Consider the following 24,207-nt stretch of genomic DNA (forward strand, 5'->3'; position numbering starts at 1 on the left):
TCAATAGCAAACAAATGCAAAAATTTAGGATAATACCTGAAAAATATCCTTTTCTAACTGGAACTGCAGGGGGAAATTTCTGAGTTTGGAATTTGGCCAAGACAGCACTTTAACCCTTTTCTCATATAAGCAAAGCCGTAGATTGACTCATTTTAATAACCAGAAAGTGGTTGTTTATATCTTATCTGAACTACAGGCCCTCCAGCAGCACAGAGCTCCATAATATTATGCTGGGGTATTAGTATAGTACTGACTTGGTTAAAAGTACCATCTGCTTAACTCCCAAAACCACTTCTTTCATTTTTTTAAAAGGTCTCTCATTCAAATCCTGATCTAAACCCGTGTAGTTTCTGAAATCTAATGGTATTACAGCATAAGGAGAAATGGCTGCAGCCGGATTTGGACTTGATGGTGCTAGAATAGTAGTTTGCATTTTTAGTCATTAAATTGAATTTAGAATATGATGTATTCTAGTGTGTGGTGGAGACAGGGTATCCTATGTTATGCTGCATATCCTGCTTGCTGGATAAGGATTGGTGTTGGCTACTCAGATGAAGTTCTAAGATGCTTGATTGAAGGGAATATTATAGCAAATAGGAAATAGATAACAAGAATAAATGAATGATTGATTTAAAACACAGGTGGTTACTTTGCTTTGTTTCAGTGGAAAATGTTTTTTTAAATATACAACAGAAAAGACTGAACTCGCTGCTATCTCCATGCTTTGTGGTCTCTATGTGCATTATTAGGTGAATGGCAGACACCACTGATTTGGTCGACTTAATGTACCCACTCTACGCACATGCACTGCACTCATCATTTGAAAACTTCTTACGTCTACTTTAAGATGAAGTATGATGTGGAGCTGTCAAGTGGTGCCATTACCTGAGAAGCGAGGGCTGAACAATTCAGTGACCACTTCGAAATATTTGCATTTTTTTCTATTAGTTTAATGATTCTGTGTATTATTTAAGATGTAAAATTGGATTTTTTTTGTGACCTCAATGTATCACAACAATTGTAGAACTGTAGGACTGGAAGGAACCTTGGTAGGTCATCTAGTCCAGTCCCCTGCACTCAAGGTAGGACTAAGTAATGACTAGACCATTCCTGACAGGTGTTTGTCTAACCTGTTCTTAAAAACCTCCAATGACAGTGATTCTACAACCACCCTAGGCAATTTGTTCCAGTGCTTAACTGCTCTGACAATTAAGCTTTTCCTAATGTCCAATGTAAACCTCCCTTGCTGCAATTTAAGCCCACTGCTTCTTGTCCTACCCTCGGAGGTTAAGGAGAACAATTTTTCATTCTCCTCCTTGTAACAACCTTTTACGTACTTGAAAACTGTTACCATGTCCCCTCCGTCTTTTCTTCTCCAGACTAAACAAACCCAATCTTTACCATCTTTTCTTGTAGGTCATATTTTCTTTAATCATTTTTGTTGCCCTTCTCTGAACTTACTCCAGTTTGTCCACATCTTTCCTGCAATGTGGTGCCCAGAACTAGATGCAATTCTCCAATTGAGGCCTTGTCAGTGTGGCATAGAATGGAAGAATTACTTCTCATGTCTTGCCTACAGCCCTCCTGCTGGTGTATGCCAGAATGATGTTTGCTCTTTATTTAGTTATTTAGCAACAGTGTTACAGTATAGACTCATATTTAGCTTGAGAGCCACTATACATCCCATATTTCTTTCCACGGTACTCCTTCCTGGGCAGTCATTTCCCATTTTGTATATGTGCAATTGATTGTTCCTTCCGAAGTAAAGCACTTTGCATTTATCCTTAGTGAATTTCATCCTATTTTCTTCAGACCATTTCTCCAGTTTGTCCAGATATTTTGATTTGTAATCCTACCGTTCAAAGCACTTGCAACCGCTCCCATCTTGATACTGTCCCCAGACTTTGAGTATATGCTCTATGCCATAATAATTTATGAAGATATTGAATATAACCAGACCCAGGACCAATCCCTGCAATACCCCTACTCCTGAGGGAATTATGCACCAAAAATTATGCACACAATATTTTAAAATTCTGCAGATTTTATTTGTCAATAAAATGTGACTCCAGCATGGCAGTGAGGGGCACAGGCCAGTGGCTGCATTGAGGTGGAAGATCACCCTGAAGCCCCCACCTCCCCCAATATAGGGACTCTGCAGTGAGGCTGCACCTGACCCTGACACAGAGCAAGGGCTGGGTCTGTGCCAGAAACACCCCAGGGCCCTGCCCCTATGTACCAGGTGCACCAGGCATGGGTAGGGAGGCTGAGCCCAGCAGGATCCAAGTGTGGAGGGGCTTAGTGTGGGGGGGATCCAGGTGTGGGTTGAGAGGTTTCTGTGTGGGGCGATCTGGGTGTGGACAGCTCAGTGGGAGATCTGGATGCACAGGGGCTCATTAGGGCATTCCGGGTGTAGGGGCAATGGGACTCTGCAGGGGATCCAGGTGATGGTGGTCAGCTTCAGCGGGGGGTAGGAGGGTCTGGGGGTGGGGAAATGGGGCTTGGCTGGGAGGTCTGGGGGTGGGAATTCAATGGTGGGGGTCTGAGTGCAGGGGGAGTGGAGCTTGATGGGGTGGAGGTCCAGGAGCAGCTGGTTGGGGCTCAGTGGGGTGCGGGTCTGACCGTAGGGGGGCTCATTGGAGGGGTCCAGGTGTAGGGGGGTAGGGCTTGGCCGGCTAAGGGTTCGATGGGCCTGCTGAATGGGGGAGCCCCAGCTGCTTCTGAGGCAATGCCGCATGCCGGGATCCTACTTAGCCCCCGTGATTCCCCTATCCCCGTTTCTTCTCCATCCCCCTCCCCTCACACCCACATTCCCCTCCCCCTGCCCTATTCCACCCCACTTCCTTCCCCAGCCCCCTTCCCTCATTTTCCCCCACCCCCGCTTACCCAGCCCCACCGCAGGAACTTACTGGATTGAAGAGAATGCCACCTCTGCCCTCAACTCCTTCACCCTTACTCCCAGAGCCCAGCAATCACTTCTGGTCTGCTCAGGATTGTACCTCATATGTATATGAGTGCCCGCATGAATGATTAGCATGGGTTAGCAGTCAAAGAGCCAGATGATTTTCGACGATCCCTGTGGAACAAGTATTGCAAGAGGATAAAGCAAAATCTAATAATAAGTTTGTATAGGTATCATTGAAATGTAATACCACCAGTGACATTTCTAGTACAAGTCTTGGGCTTCTTCACCACCTCTGTGATGGACTTTGCTATTTCACCACTGGAAAAGCCTCCAGCAAGAAGGAGTGTTTGTGTCATGTGCTCTCAGGTGCTTTTTGAACCCTAGATTCACAGAGGAATTTTACAGGTGACTGCTTGTTGGATGCCATGTTTAGAAACTTTTCCCATGGTGGCACAGAGGGCATCCACCAATCACCTGGTATTTCTTGCATCCAACCTTAGGTCATGTCCAGCACTGTCTTTCTGCAGTTTTCACAGAGATACCGTTGTCATATCTGTCAGACTTTGATTACAGAATTAGCGTTGTCAACTGCTTTAGGACCTGCCTTGAGTACTCAGGAGCCAGTTCATGGAATGTGGGAAATTTGTCTCCAGCTATCATTTGTATGACAGCCCTGGCATCTCTGATATACGCTGTCCTGGCATCTCCGTTTCTTTGTTGTATGCTCTTAGCTCATGAATTCTTTCTGCTTAGCACTTCCAGCTGATGCCCTAATTGAACTTTTGTTTTTATTGCTCCATCAGCATGGAAGAGGAACATAGGCACAGGTCCTATTGCGTGACTAAGAACAGTTGCCCTTGAATCATAGAATATCAGGGTTGGAAGGGACCCCAGAAGGTCATCTAGTCCAACCCCCTGCTCAAAGCAGGACCAATTCCCAGTTAAATCATCCCAGCCAGGGCTTTGTCAAGCCTGACCTTAAAAACCTCTAAGGAAGGAGATTCTACCACCTCCCTAGGTAACGCATTCCAGTGTTTCACCACCCTCTTAGTGAAAAAGTTTTTCCTAATATCCAATCTAAACCTCCCCCACTGCAACTTGAGACCATTACTCCTCGTTCTGTCATCTGCTACCATTGAGAACAGTCTAGAGCCATCCTCTTTGGAACCCCCTTCCAGGTAGTTGAAAGCAGCTATCAAATCCCCCCCTCATTCTTCTCTTCTGCAGGCTAAACAATCCCAGCTCCCTCAGCCTCTCCTCATAAGTCATGTGTTCTAGACCCCTAATCATTTTTGTTGCCCTTCTCTGGACTCTCTCCAATTTATCCACATCCTTCTTGAAGTGTGGGGCCCAAAACTGGACACAGTACTCCAGATGAGGCCTCACCAATGTCGAATAGAGGGGAACGATCACGTCCCTCGATCTGCTCGCTATGCCCCTACTTATACATCCCAAAATGCCATTGGCCTTCTTGGCAACAAGGGCACACTGTTGACTCATATGCAGCTTCTCGTCCACTGTCACCCCTAGGTCTTTTTCCGCAGAACTGCTGCCTAGCCATTCGGTCCCTAGTCTGTAGCTGTGCATTGGGTTCTTCCGTCCTAAGTGCAGGACCCTGCACTTATCCTTATTGAACCTCATCAGATTTCTTTTGGCCCAATCCTCCAATTTGTCTAGGTCCTTCTGTATCCTATCCCTCCCTTCCAGCGTATCTACCACTCCTCCCAGTTTAGTATCATCTGCAAATTTGCTGAGAGTGCAATCCACACCATCCTCCAGATCATTTATGAAGATATTGAACAAAACCGGCCCCAGGACCGACCTCTGGGGCACTCCACTCGATACCGGCTGCCAACTAGACATGGAGCCATTGATCACTACCCGTTGAGCCCGACAATCTAGCCAGCTTTCTACCCACCTTATAGTGCATTCATCCAGCCCATACTTCCTTAACTTGCTGACAAGAATACTGTGGGAGACCGTGTCAAAAGCTTTGCTAAAGTCAAGAAACAATACACCCACTGCTTTCCCTTCATCCACAGAACCAGTAATCTCATCATAAAAAGCGATTAGATTAGTCAGGCATGACCTTCCCTTGGTGAATCCATGCTGGCTGTTCCTGATCACTTTCCTCTCATGCAAGTGCTTCAGGATTGATTCTTTGAGGACCTGCTCCATGATTTTTCCAGGGACTGAGGTGAGACTGACTGGCCTGTAGTTCCCAGGATCCTCCTTCTTCCCTTTTTAAAAGATTGGCACTACATTAGCCTTTTTCCAGTCATCCGGGACTTCCCCGGTTCGCCACGAGTTTTCAAAGATAATGGCCAATGGCTCTGCAATCACAGCCGCCCATTCCTTCAGCACTCTCGGATGCAACTCGTCCGGCCCCATGGACTTGTGCATGTCCAGCTTTTCTAAATAGTCCCTAACCACCTCTATCTCCACAGAGGGCTGGCCATCTCTTCCCCATTTTGTGAAACATCACCACTTGGAACATCACCACTACATCTTGCTAAGGACAAGGCTCTGCAGGAAAAAAAATTCTTTGAACTGACAGCTGCTGTGATTTCTCTTCCCTTGCCACTTACATTTGGTTATCTTGACCATGTCAGTAAATATTTTGATGCCAGATTTCTTGACTGGGCTACATGTCCCATCAGAATCAAGTGCATGTCTCTCATCTCTCTCCATTTGTCCTTCACCAACATTTTTCTGTTTTCAGTAGAGACTTGTGTACATCCTATGTTACGTGCAGTCCAGTAGATATGTTGATAAGCACCACAGGACATGATTCATTGTCATACAGTAAGATCTGTAACATACTCTTTTTTTTCCCTCTTCAGTGAGAAGGCAAGACTAGTTTGTGGACTTTTTCTTCACTGTTTCTTGTTAGGCCACTTCTTTTTCTCATAGCCTTTGCATATTCATAATATGAAGCTGTGTAATCCCATCTTTAGCCCTAATACTGACCTATGCATAGGTGTCACTGAATTAAAAAGCTTTTAAAAAGAAATTATAATATTTCAAAAGATAGCACTGCACATAAGCTACATAGGCAATTAGAAGTTAAAACATTCTAGCAGGCAGACTAGATGATACATTGTATCTATAATAGCTTACAAATGAAGCATTACATTAAGAATTCATGTACATTTATATCTACCCACTATCCCATACAAACTATGGGCATGCATTCTACTGGTACACAGTCTTCAGTGTGGGACTGATTTGGTCAGCAAATTTCAACTGAAAACTATGGATAACTGTTATCACTTCTGAGATACTTTGACAGTTAAGAATATGTGATGTCAAAACATTTAATGGTAGTATGTTAAGGACAACGCAAAGTACTCCACTTAGGAAGGAACAATCAGTTGCTCACATACAAAATGGGAAATGACTGCCTAGGAAGGAGTACTGTGGAAAGGGATTTGGGGGCCATAGTGGATCATAAGCTAAATATGAGTCAACAGTGTAATGCTGTTGTTAAAAACAAAAAACCAAAAAAACCCCCAACACCACATCATTCTGGGATGTATTAGCAGCAGTAATATAAGCAAGACACGAGAAGTAATTCTTCTGCTCTACTCCAAGCTGATTAGGCCTCAGCTGGAGTATTGTGTCTAGTTCTGGGTGCCATGTTTCAGGAAAGATGTGGACAAATTGGAGAAAGTTCAGAGAAGAGCAACAAAAATGATTAAAGGTCTAGAAAACATGACCTATGGGGAAAGATTGAAAAAATTAGGTTTGTTTAGTCTGGAGAAGAGAAGACTGAGAGGGGACATGATAGCAGTTTTCAAGTACATAAAAGGTTGTTACAAGGAGGAGGGAGAAAAATAGTTCTTCTTAACCTCCAAGGATAGGACAAGAAGCAATGGGCTTAAATTGCAGCAAGGGTGATTTAGGTTGGACATTAGGAAAAACTTCCTAACTGTGAGGGTGGTGAAACACAAGAATAAATTGCCTTGGGAGGTTCTGGAATCTCCATCACTGGGGATTTTTAAGAGCAGGTTGGACAAACACCTGTCAGGATGGTCTAGATAATATTTAATCCTTCTTTAAGTGCAGGGGATTGGACTAGATGACCTCTTGAGGTCCCTTCCAGTTCTATGATTCCATGATTCCAAAATGTTGATATTTTCCATTTTTGTCATGTTATACAGCTGCACCATTTCTTGAGGGGGAGGAGAAACTTGCCCATGCAAAACCAATAAAAAGTCTTTTAATACATTGTTTGGTAGCTTTGACCAAGAAGCACCATATTAAGGTGTTAAAATTAATTTGAACAGTAAAAATTTGTAAGTATAGTCATGTTGCAGTGTTTCTGGAATTGTGCAAAAAATGACTTTTTCATTTACCTCATCTACAGGCTTACAGCACCACTTGACAGCTCCTCATTATACCTCATCTAAACATACATAAAATAAGCTTTCAAATTATGTGTGGTGTGCATGTGTGTAGGGTGGGTACATTAAACTCCAAAATTATGGACCTTTTTGGAGAATTGCTGCACACTTATATAGCTTTCACTTAATATAGATGCACCATCTGTTTGTTCTGTAAGTGCCAGGATTAATAACAATTGTAGTGAAAATGCTTCTTATAATAACCATGCTTGAGGGAATGTAACAGGCTTTGGCAATAATTTTTTCACATATTTTTCCTAATGAAGTGTTCAAGGTATAAAAAGAGCCTAAAGCCATGTCTGCACCAGAAGAGCTGGCAAGCCCTCCTATTGTAGCTTCTGCTGGCAAAGAAGTGCTTTTGTCAGTATAGCTTATACCAGTTGGTGAGCAAAATAAGCTATACCAGCAAATGCACTTTGATGCCAGTATAACCTCATCTACGTTTGGGCTTCTGCCAGTATAGAAATGTTGCAAAAGATTTCCCCATGCCCATTCCCATGACATTACTTTACCAGCAAAAATTTCAAGTGTAGACCTGACCAAAAAATTCCCTATAATAATTTCAAACTTCATGCAATTTCTGTCAAAATGGTTTCTTAAAAAGTGTTAGAAATAAAAGCACCAGTATAGAAGGATAGTTACTTTTGTGTATAATGTGAATTTAGGAAAATACTTGATTGGAGAAAAATGCTTCCTAATTTCTATAACAGGAGCCTCCAAAATGTCCCATGTAAACACAGTATTGGCAAATTATCACAAACCTAAAGGCAGCCTTTTATTTCGCCCTGCCAAAATGACACAGATTGTAGCCTAGGTTCATCTTTATTATAGAGGTGTTGCTTTCAGAGACTGCAGTCCCTGACATGCAATGCTTTATATCGAAACCAGCATAAACTGCATGGATTTAAGCTGAAATGTTGCATGCTAGAACCAAGGTTTGCACCTCTATGTAAAAGGTGTGGATGGCTACAAACTTCTTTAAGAACATTGGACCACTTTTTGTCCTGCACACCAGGTTTTAGGCTTCCTTGTACCTAGAATTTACTTGTACTTGTTGTTTGTTTTTATTAGGTGAACCAGAATGGCATTTTAAGGATCCTTTTACTCATTAGATATATGACTGAGATGGAATGTTTTCAGCTGTGCTGAACAATTTAAACAGGTTTTGCGCTGAATTCATGTACTGCTAGGTAGTTTATCAGAACTTTTGAAAAGTATCTCATGGATTTTTCATTCTGTAGCTTTTTTACAGGAAGTGGGATGGGTTTCGAGGCCTTCATTACCTGCTCTGGAGCACTGGTGGTTGCAGTTTGCACAAAGAGAGAATATGCAACAGTGATGCTGCCAGACCATTGTTTTTGTGATTCCCTCTGGGTAAGATCTGCTACTTGCTACTTAAATGTACTTTGTTTAGGACAGAATAGTCTTAGCTAAAGAGAAGCAGCTGATAATTTTAACAAGTGATTTAGTTTTTTTCTCTTGAATAAAGACACATTCCACTTCTAAGGATAAGGCCTAATCCTTAAACATGTGAGTAGGTCTTATTGTAGACTTATTTGTCTGATACGGTTTTGAGGGCAGGATGAGGGTGTGTTCCTGGGTGTGACTTAGCAGTGAGAGGCTTTTAGGAGTTGCTGTTTTTATTTATCAGCTGGCCGAGGTAAATTGTTGTCTCCATTTAATTAGTTAATGCTGCTGGCTTGTGGAGTTAATTTATTTTTTAATTAATATTTATGCTATTGGGTGGTTATTGCAAGTCTAATTATTGTCAGAGGGCTTAGAAGTTTTGTATATGTTTTTTTAATGGTAAATCTAAATAAATGTCAGTGTGGCTACTTAGGCAAATAATGATTATGTGATAGGATCTGTAATCACGGAATCATAGAAATGTAGGGCTGGAAGGGACCTTGAGAAGTTAATTTCAGCCCCTTGTATTGAGACAGGATCAAGTAAACCTAGATCATCCCTGCCAGGTGTTAGTCCAACCTGTTTTTAAAAATCTCCAGTGGTGGAGATTCCACAACCTCCCTTGGAAGCTATTCGATAACTATAAGAAATCCTTATAGTTAGAAAAAAATGTCTAATCTCCAGTTTAAATCTCTCTTGCTGCAAATTAAGCCCATTGTTTCTTGTCCTTCCTTCAGTGAACATGGAGAGCAATTGATTGCTGTCCTCTTTATAGTAGTCCTTTACATATTTGAAGACTGTGAACAGGTCCGTTTCTCCCCCCCCCTTCATTTCGTAAGACTAAACATGCCAGGTTTCTTTAACCTTTCCTTATAGGTCAGGTTTCCTAAACCTTTTATCACTTTTGTTGATCTCCTCTGGACTCTAATTTGTTCATATCTTTCCTAAACTGCCCAGAATTGGACACAGTATTCCAGCTGCGGCCTCACCAATGCCGGGTAGAGCAGGATAATTGCCTCCCATGTCTTAAATACAACAGTTCTGTTAATTTTTGCAACTGCATCACATTGTTGACTCATATTCAGTTTGTGATCCACTATAACCCCCAGATCCTTGTCAGCAGTACTACCATCTAGCCAGGTATTCCCATTTTGTAGCTGTGCATTTGATTTTTCCTTCTTAAGTGTAGTACTTAGCTCTTGTTTTTATTGAATTTCATCAAGTTGAATTCAGACTGATTCTCCAATTTGTCAAGGTCTTTTTAAATTCTAATAGTGTCCTCCAGATGCAACCCCTCCCATCTTGGTGTCATCCACAAATTTTATAAGTGCATTAATGATTACTGGTTATTGACTCTGCAACCTCTATAATGGGGCCATGCCAGTGTCATGGTAATTCTCTATTCCTTTGACCTTTTTTAAGGAGAAGAAATATAAATGCAGCTGGATCAGTTAGATGGCTCCTGAATGGCTGGGACATGTTACTGGAACTTCTAATGTTTATAAACTATAATTTAGTTCAAAGTCTGAGGCTTAGAAAATGTGAATAAATTACCCTGTTTGCACCATCCCATTCCTAAGGCTATATTTAGGGACTGCATTGCATTATTATGAAGGGTGTCACATCTTTTTTTCCCCCAAAACCATTGTTGTAATGTACACTTTTTTTAAAAAAAGGAGGGCGTTGATTGGTACTTGATCTAATCTTTCAGTGATGCTATAAAAGTTTGTTGTCTGCTATAATTTCTTCACCCATTTAATGGAAGCAATGTTGGGCAGACATGCAGAATTGTTTTGTTGCATTTTAATAAGAACGTAATCAAACTGTACTGTTATATTGCCTGTCCAGCACAACATAACTATTGTTCATATGCCTGGAAAGAGGCCCTTTGGTCAAAGCTTTGTCTACATCTACGTCAATGGACAACAGAAGATCTCTGCCCCACTTAGATTTCCTGCCATGAATGAAGTAAGTCTGTTCTTCCCCTCAGACCACTATCCTAGGGATTTCTTACAGAACAAAGGTTTGTAAAATGGCAGTCAGATAAAACTAAGAAATAAAAAGGGGAAATGGGTCATCTGTGATTAAAAACATGATAGAAACTGATTAGCAGTTGTTTTCAATTTTCAAGTGTTGAGGATAGTTAAGCTCATCATGTTTCTTTGGGCCATCTCAAATACATCTACAAGCCCCAGCTATGGACCAGGACCCCCTTGTGCTACGTCCTGTACAAACACCACAACAAAAAGATGATCCCTGCCCCCAAAGAATTTACAGTCTAAGTACACACCTTGCACTGTGCCAAACTGGTCGATATGTTCTTAAAGAGGACTAGATGTTGACCAAGAATTATCTTTCGGTGGTGGTTCAGTGGCTTCATGTTAGCTCCTTTTATGTGAGGTTTTGGATTTTTTTAAACAACTATCACAATTAGCACTAACTGCCTCCCTTATTGGCAGTCTTGCAAGAGAGGATGGTAGATTAATGCACAGTGAAAAACTACCTTGTCTCACTAAGAGGTGGTTCTCAATACATTTGGGAGCACACAGGAAGTTTGAGTAATCTTGCATGTGACACTGTCTGTGCTGTATTTGGTATGGGGATACATTAATAGGGACATTTCTTTTCGGTGCTGTTAGCTGATCATTTCTACATGCTAAATACTAAATTAACCTTAATAAGCACAAACCAATATAATACCAAAATGATTATATGTAATATGTGGATGCTGTTGTAAACAGTTGCTCCTTTTTGTGGAACAAGTCCGTTTTAAACCTGGGTTACAATGTTATGACACTGAGCCATTATTTTTATTTTTATAGGCCCCAGTTCTGCAGTCCTCCTTGGTTTGGGGCATGTATTCATATGAGTAGTTCCACTGACTTAATTATGACTCGTTGCATGACTTACATGCTTCCTGTAAAGGTTGAAGAATCAAGTACTTAGTTATTAAAAGCAAACATAACTGCTGATTGTAAGACAAAACTGTTGATTTTTTTGGATGCATCTGTGAGAGTTTTAGAAACTTTAAAACATTCATTCAGCTTCTTTTGTAAACATTGAGGGAGTTACCTCTTGCTGCACAAGTTGGCATGGGAAGATGGCATTGAAGCTTTTTATTAGTGCAAGCGATCAAGTAGAATACTTCATATTACAGGATTATTGTAGGAGATACATCTTGCTAAAGTACTAGGGTATGATCCAAGGGGAACAGTCTGCTGGGACAGAGGTGTGGCTAGAAGCCTTGATGCTCCCTGCAGAGACCAGTAACAGGCCAGGGGAACAAATTACTCCTGCTTGGAGAGGGATTATTATGCACTTTCTAGTGCATTTTGTGTGTAATGTACACCAACAATGTATTGCTGTCCTACACCTGTTTCCTCAGTCAAGGCAGATTTGCTCTGAAAGTTCATTAGATTTAGTTCAACTCACTTATTTTTTATAAAAGTCTCGAGGATGTTTGACATTTGGCTGTAACATTATTTTATTTTTCTTACCCCCGCGTCTCCAGCCTTTTACTTCTTGCTGCATTGGTTCAGCTGGTCAGAGGACAACCACTCCTCCGCCATCTCAGATACCGGACCCACCCTTCTCCTCCCCGATTACGCCTCATCGAACATCTCTAGGTGGGATTCTCTCTCCAGCCAGTTGGGGCGGACTGCTTGGGAAATCAGAGTTGGTCACCAAGTTGATCTCCGCGGGTACCCAGGACAGTGAATGGGGATGTCCAACATCACTGGAGGGCCAGCTTGGGTCAGTTATCATCTTCCATGAAGCCCTGCAGCCCGCTCAGGTGAAAGCTTTATATTTGGCAGGTAAGTGGTTCGTGGTGGTGTTTGTATAGTGGTAACATCTACAAGCCCCAGCTATGGACCAGGACCCCCTTGTGCTACGTCCTGTACAAACACCACAACAAAAAGATGATCCCTGCCCCCAAAGAATTTACAGTCTAAGTACACAGCTTGCACTGTGCCAAACTGGTCGATATGTCCTTAAAAAGAAACTGTCCGTTTTTTGAGCTGATTCATATCTTTTTATAGTAACATATTTGTTATAATATATTTGCTATATTTACACAGATTCTCCTATTCCCCTGTTATGTATCAAATTTATAGACATGCAGAGAAGTCCACAAGAATTGATATCCACCAATCCTGAAGAGATGTAAAAAAAACCTTAGACAGATATCGACCAATTTGGGCTCTCACTTACCTGAGTGAAATCTGAAGTATCTCCATTAACTTCAGTGGAGCTACTTTGGGTTTAAACAAAAGAAACTGAAAGCAGAATTTGGCCCATTAGCTAAAAAAGTTGAGTAAAAATCTTTGGCTGGGTATTAAGATTCGGGCAATTAAATTATTCAGTTAAAGGCCGCAGCTTTGGCCATATCAGTTTTTATTTTACTTTTGCATATGTTTCAAAGATAGTTTCAGTGTTCTGTATCTGTTTTATTATTGGTCCATATCCAGTTTCAGAAACCTTATGCAAGAGTCCATGTATGATATAACAATTAATAAAACTTAAAAATAAGTCATACTTCTGTGTGATCTTGAAAAGAAAACTAAACTTGTCCGATGGGCTTGAAAGCCTGAGCTGTTTGAAGTAGGAACCACTTGTATAAGTGAGAGTATTCAAGTGTATTGCTGTGGTTGATAAGCCACTTAACAGTCATTGTTCAGCCTTGGGAGCTCATCCTTTAGGATTTACATTAGCAATCGAAAGATGATGTTTTCCAGAACATGTTGATAGTTTTATATATGTCAGCTTTTAAAAGATTAGGTGTATGTTACATGATGTCTTATTACTACCAAAAATTGTAAAAAGAATGCACTTTGGTAAGTGAACAATCACATCATTTTAAAATAAATGTAATCTCATTTTGTTACTATATAAAGCTGTCTTCAAGATCTGATCTTCCTAACTGCTGGTGGTTTTTAGGGACAGATGACAGTTGAGTGTGAAATGGAATATTTGTAAAGACAAAATACTGACAATTTTTTGAACATACAAATCTCATTTCATATAACTTACTTTGTTTTTTAGCCAGAAGGTTATTTGTAAAGGGTAAAACCCCATGGAATCACACAATTATTTTTTAAAATAATCTTTTGGTTAAGGAGATATGTTAAATATTTGGTCAGGATATGTGTAGTTCAAGGTGTCCTATTTGTATCTCTAGCAGAGTGTAGTATAGTAAAATTTATTAACACAAACTTTAAATCTAGCATGTACTTAAAAATATTTTACAGGCCCAAACTGTTTAACTCCGTGGAAATCCCAAGAGTCTGAAGTGGCAGATCTGCCCAGTAAAGTGCTGCTTCACTATACACCCAAGGTAGTAATCAGCATGTTTTCCATTTGCCTACATACTTTACAGTAGTTTGTTTTTTCCAAGGTTAAAACATGTTCTGAACAGTAGCTTTAAATGTCTATAGAATTATTTTGATAAACTTTTAGAATGGAATAGGTTTGCTTTTATGGATAGTTTTCTTTATTCCTTAAAGTGATGTTGTCCGGCTATGCCGGAAGAAGGACAGGAGATACTGGATGTGGTTTAATTAGGCCACAACTTTATTCCTAAATGTCTGTGAGTACCCAGCAGATAAAAGTGTACAGTGCAAGTAATTCCATAACAATTTACATATACACAGGGGGAGTGCTGTCAGCCCCACCCATCAAGTGAGGTTTAAGCGGGGGAGGGGGGTTATAAAGGAGAGAGGGTTGGCTCCCTGGCGTACCAGTCATAGCCCTGAAACTCCCATTTCTGCTCCTTTAAAGAATACCTCTTTTAAATCCTTTACCAATGCATTGTATCTGATCACCATATCCTTTCTCAATGGAGTATCTGCCACAAGGAGGCTCCAGCAATTAGCTTGTAAGCCTTGTAGTGCTATGGAAACAATTTTGGAAGCAGCTACTCAGATGGCTTGAATCAATTTTCTGTTGGCTCTCCCACCCCCAAATGCAGATAGTTCACCATGGGGAGTATTTGCTTTCCCAGGATCCATGCTGCTTCCCAGCAGAGGGGAATCCATTTGGCAGACAGACGGACCACCCTGAGATCCACTTACCCCAGTCCTTGTCCAAGCAGTGAAGATCCCACATCCCTGGGCTCCCATGGCCTCACAAGCCCCACACACTGCACCCTGAACTGGGTTTGGAACTTCCATCCCTGGCTGGAAGGGGGGACACCTTCCCTCCTCCTGTTCTCACAAATCTGCTACAGCCTAGCTCCAATGAGTTTGAAACTCCTTCCCGTTTTGCTACAAAACACTTCCTTCTGCTGCTGCAGGTTGGAGGGAGGACTCCTCCCCCTTCTACCTCCCTGTTCTCACTAGTCTGCCACCATGTGGAGCCACCAGAGAGCGAAATTTGTTCAGCCGTTCCTGCTGCACAGTTGGTCCAGTTAAAAGAGGGCTTTTCCTGCACTGGGGTAGACCTAAATAGTTCCCCCCCACACCCTCCTTCCAGTCACCTGGGTTGGGGGATGGGTCACTGCCCCACACTAACCTGGTCTGAAGCTGCAGCACTCTGGTTGTCTAGCCTTTAAAGGGGTCACACACCTTTTCCTACAAGCCAGACAATGGCCCCCACTGCTTAAAGTGGGGTGAGGTCATTTTACATATTGTGGAATAAAACGTAAAGAACCACACTGGATGGCACTTTGGGGTGGTATCAGAGTGTGAGTGGTCGGAGCCTGTCATTCTCTCCCTCCTGCTTTTACTGAACTACAGTGTGTTTTGTTTCCCACCCTTTTAGGGTTGGTAGTTTATTCAGCCATTCTAACCAAAAAGTAAATGCACAGAAAAAGCTATCTCCCGGCACAGTATTAATGCCTCACTTAGTGTAAAGGGTAGGAGTCAGCACTCTCTCCTGAAGGAAAAATTGATAATCTAACTAATTTCCATTAACATGAGTAGTGTGGGTTCCTGGATTAGGCCTTGCGGTGTCCATAACTAAACTACAGATTTGTGTATTTTAGATCTCATTCTACCAAAAGGCCAAGAGTGCTGTAAGTGGTGAAATTGTGAATAATGAATCCAAGATATTGTTGAAAACTTGCCATTAGTATCACCACAGTGCTGTTTCCTGCCTTACCTCAGTATGCGATGCACTCTTATGTAAATTTATAGGTAATTCAATGACCCTGAATTTGTTTCAGAAGTAATGCTGAAGCTCCTGTTTTCTTCCTTTTTAGGCCTGCAGAAACCCAATCTGCCTTGACCTGTCTACAAATCTTTTACATGGAAGACTAACTGGAAACAAAGTAGTGAACTGGGACATCAAGGTAAATTAATAATAAATCATCACAATCTGATGTAAATACAAAGTAGTTATTGTATACTGGGTACTTAAGGAATGCTAGAAGTTCCCATTGTGCAGGAGCAACACCACGCATAGCAGTGTTCTCAAGGTGAATTAAGCTAATTTTAGGGTCGTAGTGGTGTCAAAGTAAATTCTGGGAAACTGGAGTCATGCTAACAGTCATAGATAATGTTTCAAAACAAACTTAAAATTAGAATATTAAAAAGTTTTGTGGTACTGCAAGTAATATGTTTTATATTTTGAATGCATTTTATGACCTCTACCTTTTTTTTTCCTAATAATACTTCGTACTAGCATTTAAATCTTCAAAGTGTTGCACAAACCTCAGTTAATTAATTCTCCTAGTCCTCCATGTAGGCCAATGTTTCTCTCATGTTCCCATTTCCCCAAAAAATACTCTGATTTAGTTCTTGCAGATTCATGGAGAGAGGAAGAGATTCATTGAGTGTGCACCAGCTTAGTCTATTATGTCACTGTTTATCTGTTTATTCACCAACTCACCCATCTGCCAACTCATTAGCACACACTAATCTCAAAGGTCAGAATCAGACCTGGTGTATATAGGAGCAACATTGATTTCCAAGTCTGACTTGGACCTAAAAGTATCATCTAGGCTAGGGCTCACTCACTTGGTGTTCAAATCAAAATGAACTACCAAGCTGGAATACTCAGGTACAAAATATTTTTTTCTTTTTCGAGTACTTGCTCATGTCCATTCCATTGTAAGTGTGTGTGCTTGCCGCATGCAATGGTGCCGGAAGTTTTTCCTTCAGTGGTATCCATAGGGGACTGGCTCTGGTGTCCTCTGGAGTGGTGCACGTATAAGGGGCACCACCGGCTTCCCTTTCCCTCAGTTCCTCCTTACTGCCAATGATGGTGCTGGAACGTCTCCTTCAGCAAGCTTTCCTGTCTCTACTGTGTCTGGTAGTGAATTTGTTGTATAAAGTAGTTTAGTTAATAGTTCCCTTCGTGTTAAGTTAGAAATAGTTAGTTAGTCCCGTATGGGACTCAGCCTAGGTACGGGGCATGCCTCGGTCCCCGGGCTTCAAACCTTGTGACTGTTGAAAAAACATATGGCAGTCGGTGACCCGCATAGAAGCTGCCTGAAGTGTTTAGGGGAAACAAGTGTCACATTTGCAAGAGCTTCAGGCCACAGACTAAAAAGAAGTGGGACATTCATCTCTGAGTGCTCTTTATGGAGTCGGCCCTTGTACTGGCCTCGGAGCTGATGAGATTGCACTCTGCTCCAAGCACTGCAGCTTGCTCCAGAGCCCGCCGCTGGCATCGACCAGCGCCAGTCCCCATGCCCAGTACCAGCTTGTGGCAGGCTGCTTGTTGAGAAGCCCTTGATCAGCTCCTGCCACTCCAGTCTCAATCAATAGATTGATGCTGGGTGAATAGCCTGGTGCCTGCCTGGTAACTGGCCGCACCTGCCAGTCTTATTAGCCCAGAGATATAAAGGCTGGGAGGAAGCCAGAGAAAGGGGGAAAAGGGAAAGAAAAAGGTCAAACACAGAAGGAGGTGGGAGTCTCCTAAAGTATCTGTGAAGCCTGTATACAGTTGGGAACTGGTGGTGGGAAACCTATTGAGAATAAAGAGCATGGGTGTTGCACCAGACTGAAGTGTCCCTGACGCGTTGAAGAGGGGGGCCAAAACCTGGGGGCGCAGCGTGGACCCTGTTACATGAGGGGGCTTGTTCCGGACTATAAGCCACCGCCATGGTGTGGCAACCCAAAGATAGAGGGAACCTTGCAGTGGCTAACCAAGCAGCAGGAGGAGATGCAGAAAGCACTGCAGGCTTTCCAGCAATCCAACCAGGTGGAGAGGCAGGCCTTACTCACCTGGCAGGCCGGACAGCAGAAAACTCTCCAGGACTTTATCAGAGAGCAAGCCAACATGCAGCAGCAGCTCCTGCAAGAAGTGGAGAGTTCCCTAGGAGGAGATGGCACCCGGCGCGCCAGGGGTAGGCCTATGTAAGATGGGCCCCGACGATGACCCCAATGCCTTCCTTTGTATGTTTGAGTGGGTGGCCATGGGTGCCGATGGGATAGGGAAACATGGGCCCTATGACTGGCCCCCTCTCTGGCCGGTGATCAGGACACTGGGGAGCTGAGAGGCTTCCAGGTGGATCGCATGCTGGATGCAGAAGTCCTGCAGATGGAAGGCCTCCTGGCACAGAGCCGATGATCGAGCGTCCCCCTGCCTGTTGACACAGAACATGGAGGCCGTATTGTCCGTTGACACCTGCACCACCCAGCTGGACAGTTGGGGAAGGAAGATACCGCAAGCCAGGCAGATGGCTCTGAGTTCCCTGACATTTATATTCAATGCGAGCTCCTTTTGAGACCATAACCCTTGAGTCTGCATTGTACAGAGATGCACTCCCCAACCGAGGTCAGACGTATCCAAAATCAGGGACGACATGAAGGGACCACATCTCTCACCATGGTCCCTTCACGTTGTCAGAATGCTCTCCCAGAAGTGGGGAGCTCCGAGTGGATCTGTTCACCACCAGACAGAACAGAGAGTGTCATCAGTTTTGTTCTCTCCAAAGCCTCGGCAGAGGCTCGCTATCCAATGCTTTTCTCCTGTGTTGGTCAGGATACCTGATGTACGCCTTTCCGTCAGTTCTGCTTATCAGCAAAGTCCTCTAAAAAATAAAGAGGGACAAGGCACGTGTCATTATGATTTGCTTCAGCATGGCCTCACCAGCATTGGTTTGGCATGCTCATGGACCTGGCCGGGGCAGCCTCATGGCCACTTCCTAGCTGCCCAGACCTACTCTCGCAGAATCACGGTCGACTTCTGCACTCGAACCTCGCCTCTTTCCACCTCACAGTTCGGATGCTGTGTGACTGAATCCAGAGGAACAAGTCTGCTCTAGTCAGGTACAGCAGGTTCTCTTGGAGAGCAGAAAGGCCTCCACCAGAGCAACTTACCTGGCACAGTGGAAGCATTTCTCCTGCTGGGCGTCAGAGTGGAATATCTCCCCTACTTGGGCATCTCTGCAGTCCATCCTGGATTATCTGCTTCACTAAAAGCACCAAGGTCTCGCCTTCTCCTTGATCAAGGTGCATCTGGCAGCCATATCAGCCTTCCATCCTTGCGTCCAGGGTAGATCGGTGTTCTCGCATAAGACGCCGATCAGGTTCCTGAAAGGCCTTGGAAGACTCTTTCCATTGATCCGGGACCCAGTTACCCAATGGGACCTCAACCTGGTCCTCTCCAAACTCATGGGTCCACTCTTTGAGCCTGTGGCTTCTTGTTCCCTTTCCCACTTGTCATGGAAGGTTACATTCCTTGTAGCTATTACCTCGGCAAGATGTGTCTCTGAGATTAAAGCCCTCACTTCGGAGCCCCCATACATGGTATTCTACAAGGATGAGGTCCAGTTGCGGCCCCATCTGGCCTTCCTGCGAAAGGTGGTGTTGCACTTCTATGTCAACCAGGATATCTTCCTCCCAGTGTTCTCTCCAAAGCCCCACGTGACCAATAAGGAGAGGCAGCTGCACACTCTATAGATATCAGACGTGCCCTGGGTTTCTCCCTGGAGTGCACCAAGCCCTTCCATAGATCAACCCAGCTCTTTATCGCGATCACTGACAGGATGAAGGGCCTTCCAGTGTCTTCTCAGAGGATTTTGAATTGGATCACCACCTGCATCGGTACTCGTTACAAGTTGGCACAGGCTGTACCTCCACTAGTAGTGAAGGCTCATTCAACTAAGGCGCAGACATCTTCAGCTGCCTTCCTACCACATGTCCCTATCCAGGACATCTGCAGGGCCAAGACATGGTCTTCAGTTCACACGTTCACGAAGCTTACCCCATCACTCAGAAAGCCAGAGATGATGCTGGATTTGGCAAAGCTGTGTTGCAATCGGCACGTCCGTGAACTCCTACCTGCCTCCAGTGGTTCTGCTTCGGAGTCACTACAATGGAATGGACATGAGCAAGCACTCTAAGAAGAAAAGATGGTTACCTTTCGTAACTGTTGTTCTTCAAGAAGTGTTGCTCATGTCCATTCCATGACCCACCCTCCTTCCCCTCTGTCGGAGTTCTGTCAAGAAGGAACTGAGGGAGGGGGAGCCAGTGGCGCCCCTTATACTGGCGCATATGTGCACCCTTCCACAGGGCACCAGAGCCAGTCCCCTACGGATATCACTGAGGGGAAAACTTCTGGCACTGGTGGATGTGGCGAGCACACACACCTACAGTGAAATGGACATGAGCAACGCATCTCAAAGAGCAACAGTTACAAAAGGTAACCATCTCTTGAAGTGGGGTTGACCTGAGTTGTGAGTGTAGGGAATTTGTAGTAGAAGACTATAATTGAGGACTAATGTATGCACAAATAAATGGGAGCTGTCTGCAGTGAACATGAAGTTCAGACTCTTCTGAAAGACTCCCTGCGTCAGTAATAGTGTACATTTAATGACAGCAATTCTGTACTGATACTCTGTCTCTCTGTGTGAATGTTGTAGGAGAATAGGCTTTGTGTTAGTTGACTGATACGCTTCCAGAAAGTGTAGGAACATATACTAGTTAATTTTAGTGACTGATACGCTTCCAGAAAGTGTAAGAACATATACTAGTTAATTTTGGGTGGTCCAATTTATATGAACAGTTTGAAAATGCCATGATTTTGTTATCCTTGCTCAGGAGTGTAAGAATGCTGCTTGTACACACCACTGGTTCCGTGGGAAGCTAGGTTGAGCATAGTTCTGCTCAGCAGAAAGAGCGAAGAGCTCATTATGGGAGTGTCAGGAGCCAGCAGCCTCCCGCCCCCAACTGTGGTCTTTAGAAGCCCCACAGTTAAGAGACTGCATAGGTGCTGGCGGGGGGACTGTCTAGGCGTTCTGCAGGTTTAAAGGGAAACGAGATAGCAGTCTCAAACTTCAGACAAGTGTTCTGCATGTTAACTAGCGGGTTTGTGCTTGTCCCTATGTCGCATATCTCTGCACTGCTTCTGAGAGGTGCTTCCTGTTTTGTTCTCACAGAGACAGCAAGGGCTTATTGGAGAGATACATTAGGTGTGAAAAAACTTGACAAGGGCCTGCAGGGGAGGGATTCTGCAGGCTGAAGAGAGAGGTGTTGTGAAGAGGTATGGGGTGGAGCGAAGCAGTGGAAGGAGGTAGTAATGAGAGAGATGGGGAGGTAAACATTGGAGAAGGAGAGTGGTGTCCCCTTCCCAGTACCCAAAAGAAAGAAGTGGGGAGTACCCACGTTGTTTTTGTTTTTGTTTGTTGAGTCCTCCACCTGAGATGTCTGCGCATGAGAGGATGTGGAGGTTGGCCCTTTGTCCAAGTGCTTAAAAATAAGAATAAGGTATAGACCCAAAATAATAATGACATACATTTAAAATAATTCTTTTTAGTCTGTATGTATGGTATGTGCTGTGAAGATCTCTCTCCAAAACCAATCTTTCAGTTGTGACCATTAAAGTAATTTACTAAAGAACTCTGATACACTTCAGTTTTCAATGCACTGAGAACGTAACAGGTATCCCTGGCTAGCTTGTTAACCTCTTATTGAATTTGTCAAATTCCATGCTATCCCTATTAGTGTACAAATGATTATGAATTTTAGGAGATGTTAATGAAACCTATATTCCTTTCCCATTACTCTGCAAACCAAATAATTTGCTTTATCGTTTTATTTGTATTTAAACTTTCTGAAGCGGAGACTTTTTATAGGGATACTATTAAACTAAAATCCACATGTATCTAAACTTTTTAATGTACTTTTTAGTGTTAATTGAAAGCTATCAGAAGAGAAAGTACATTTCTTTCTGGTTCTCCAGTATATGTATTTGACAGTATTTTCTGTCATGTAGTCTGTTTCATTTAGAGTGAGTTTCCTATGATGTTTGTGCAGGTGTTTCATGCAGCAACAGAGGAGAGAAAAAACAGAAAAAACAAATGGTTGTAAAACCACAGAAGTTAGCTGAAAGACTTGCAAACAATTGTTGTCTGAAACACCTTTAAACCTAGTTTTAAAACTGTTGTGAAGTTGTTACTGTTCTTTTTAACTAGTTTCCAAGTGACAAGGAATTCTGATTAACTCATAAGCACATACATGCCCTTCTTATTTCTTTTACATTAAATATTAAATAGGTACTTCTTTTACATTAAATATTAAATAGGTATTTCTTTTACATTAAAAAAGAATAACAGAAACCCTACAAATTTGTGCATGCTTTCTCTCTCCCCCACCCTCTAGGACATGATAAATTGTATTGGTGGATTGAATGTGCTGTTTCCACTACTGGAGCAGATCAGTTTTCTCAATGGACAGGTGCCTGAGAGGTCTGAAGGGGAAACTATACCTCAGGAACTAGTGACTCCAATAGAGGGAGACTGGGTGGTGTTATCATCCACAAAGGCTTCAGGTAGGAAAGTACTATAGATTTAAGACCATATTAAAGTTAAAGGTTTAATAAAAACAGAGGACTACAACAGTGGAAAGAATTGGTTTATATGATTATATATTAACTCTATTATAGTAGCCATATAATTTTAATAAACTATTTTTACTCCTGAGCATCTGAGTTGGACATCTAATAAGACAGGATTTCAGCACTGTTTCAAATTCACTTCAAGAACACACAGAGCACATTCGTAGAATGAATTTAATGCAGTGTTTTGCTATATTAACTTTGTCCTGAGTCAAAATGTGCACATTTATTTCTAAATAAAGTGGTTCTTTTGAGTATCTAGAAAAATAAAAAAGCCCGCTGAAGTCAATAGCACATTTTTCCACTGTTTCAGTGGGCCCTTAATCGGGGAGATAATGTAGTATTTCATGTTATGGACCAGTAGCCTGCAGAATTTTAGTTAAATTATTGAAGTTCTTAGTAATTTATGAATATGCTTTAAAAAACCCCATATGAAACCACAGGTTTCCCTCTTTAAATTGTAAGAAGAAAACTATTTTTAAATAGCTCTTCAGCTGTGCTGAATTGTGAGCTTGGAGAGAATTCTTGTAATCTTAGCAGAAGCCTCTTAGAAATTAAGACTTGTGAAGGAATATGATACAACTCTTGATTTTTGCTTCATTATTTCTCCCTCCTAATTTAAAGTAGTTCTAGATATAATAGGCATATCCAGATGTGGGGAAAGAGGAAGAAATGTATGTGTAGAGCAAGTGCAGAATATGCAAAAGACGATCCAGGTTGCAGCTTAGAGAAGAGTATTTTGTCCGATGCCACAGTTGAATGGACAAGGCAGATGAAGTCACGACTGGCATGTGCTTTGTTCTGGGGATGCATATAATGACTTTGCCTCAGCATCACAGGATCTAAACGCTATCTACAGCAAGGTAGCAAATACCAGTGGAGAGAGGAAGCTCAGGAAAATAGTGGAGAATAAAAACACTTGATTTCACTTCTTATTCCTCCTAATTTGACACAATAATGAAATGATGATAAAAAAGGGTTTTAACTGAACAATCTGTTTTGCAGAGGCTCGTCTAGAGAAGAATATTGTTGCAACTTTCATCTTGATGATAAAGCACTTTATTCAAAGACACCCTATTAACCAAGATAATCTCATTCACTCCCATGGAGTTGCTACCCTAGGCGCCTTGCTACAGAAGGTGAAAAGTTATTCCTCATGTAATCAATGTTATGGGTGAAATCCTGATTCCACTGAAATCCAGTAGGTCATGGCTTCATTCTAAATGTCAAAGGTTTTCTGAGGTTACAATACATAGATTAGTATAGTATTTATACATTCTTGTAGATTTCTGAAAACAAGATGTTATGATACTTATGATACTTGGTCTACTTAGTTCATGTTTTAAGGGTCTGTACTGGGACCAATGCTGTTCAACGTATTCATACATAATTTGGAAAAAGGGGTAAACAGTGAGGTGGTAAAGTTTGCAGACAGTACTAAATTACTCAAGATAGTTCAGTCCAAAGCAAACTGTGAAGAGATGCAAAGAATTCGCATAAAACTGGGTGACTGGGCAACAAAATAGCAGATGAAATTCAATGTTGATAAATGCAAAGTAATGCACATTGGAAAACATAATCCCAACTATACATACACAATTATGGGGTCTAAATTAGCTGTTACCACTCAAGAAAGAGATCTTGGAGTCATTGTGGATAGTTCTCTGAAAACATACACTCAATGTGTAGCATCAGTCCAAAAAGCTA

At 42.3% G+C, this 24,207-nt stretch overlaps 1 protein-coding gene across 1 annotated transcript in view; it reads left to right on the forward strand.

The window, feature by feature from the left end:
• NBEAL1 (neurobeachin like 1) overlaps nucleotides 1-24,207 on the forward strand; it is a 139,298-nt gene that overhangs the window by 50,067 nt on the left and 65,024 nt on the right. The window contains exons 14-20 of the mRNA XM_084643634.1: nucleotides 8,553-8,685; nucleotides 10,567-10,686; nucleotides 12,230-12,533; nucleotides 13,968-14,053; nucleotides 15,917-16,006; nucleotides 22,266-22,434; nucleotides 23,506-23,639. Coding sequence (XP_084499760.1) covers nucleotides 8,553-8,685; nucleotides 10,567-10,686; nucleotides 12,230-12,533; nucleotides 13,968-14,053; nucleotides 15,917-16,006; nucleotides 22,266-22,434; nucleotides 23,506-23,639 — 1,036 coding nt within the window. The remainder of the gene's footprint in view (nucleotides 1-8,552; nucleotides 8,686-10,566; nucleotides 10,687-12,229; nucleotides 12,534-13,967; nucleotides 14,054-15,916; nucleotides 16,007-22,265; nucleotides 22,435-23,505; nucleotides 23,640-24,207) is intronic.

This window comes from Lepidochelys olivacea (assembly GCF_965140295.1).
Source record: "Lepidochelys olivacea isolate rLepOli2 genome assembly, chromosome: 11".
Lineage (NCBI taxonomy): Eukaryota > Metazoa > Chordata > Testudines > Cheloniidae > Lepidochelys > Lepidochelys olivacea.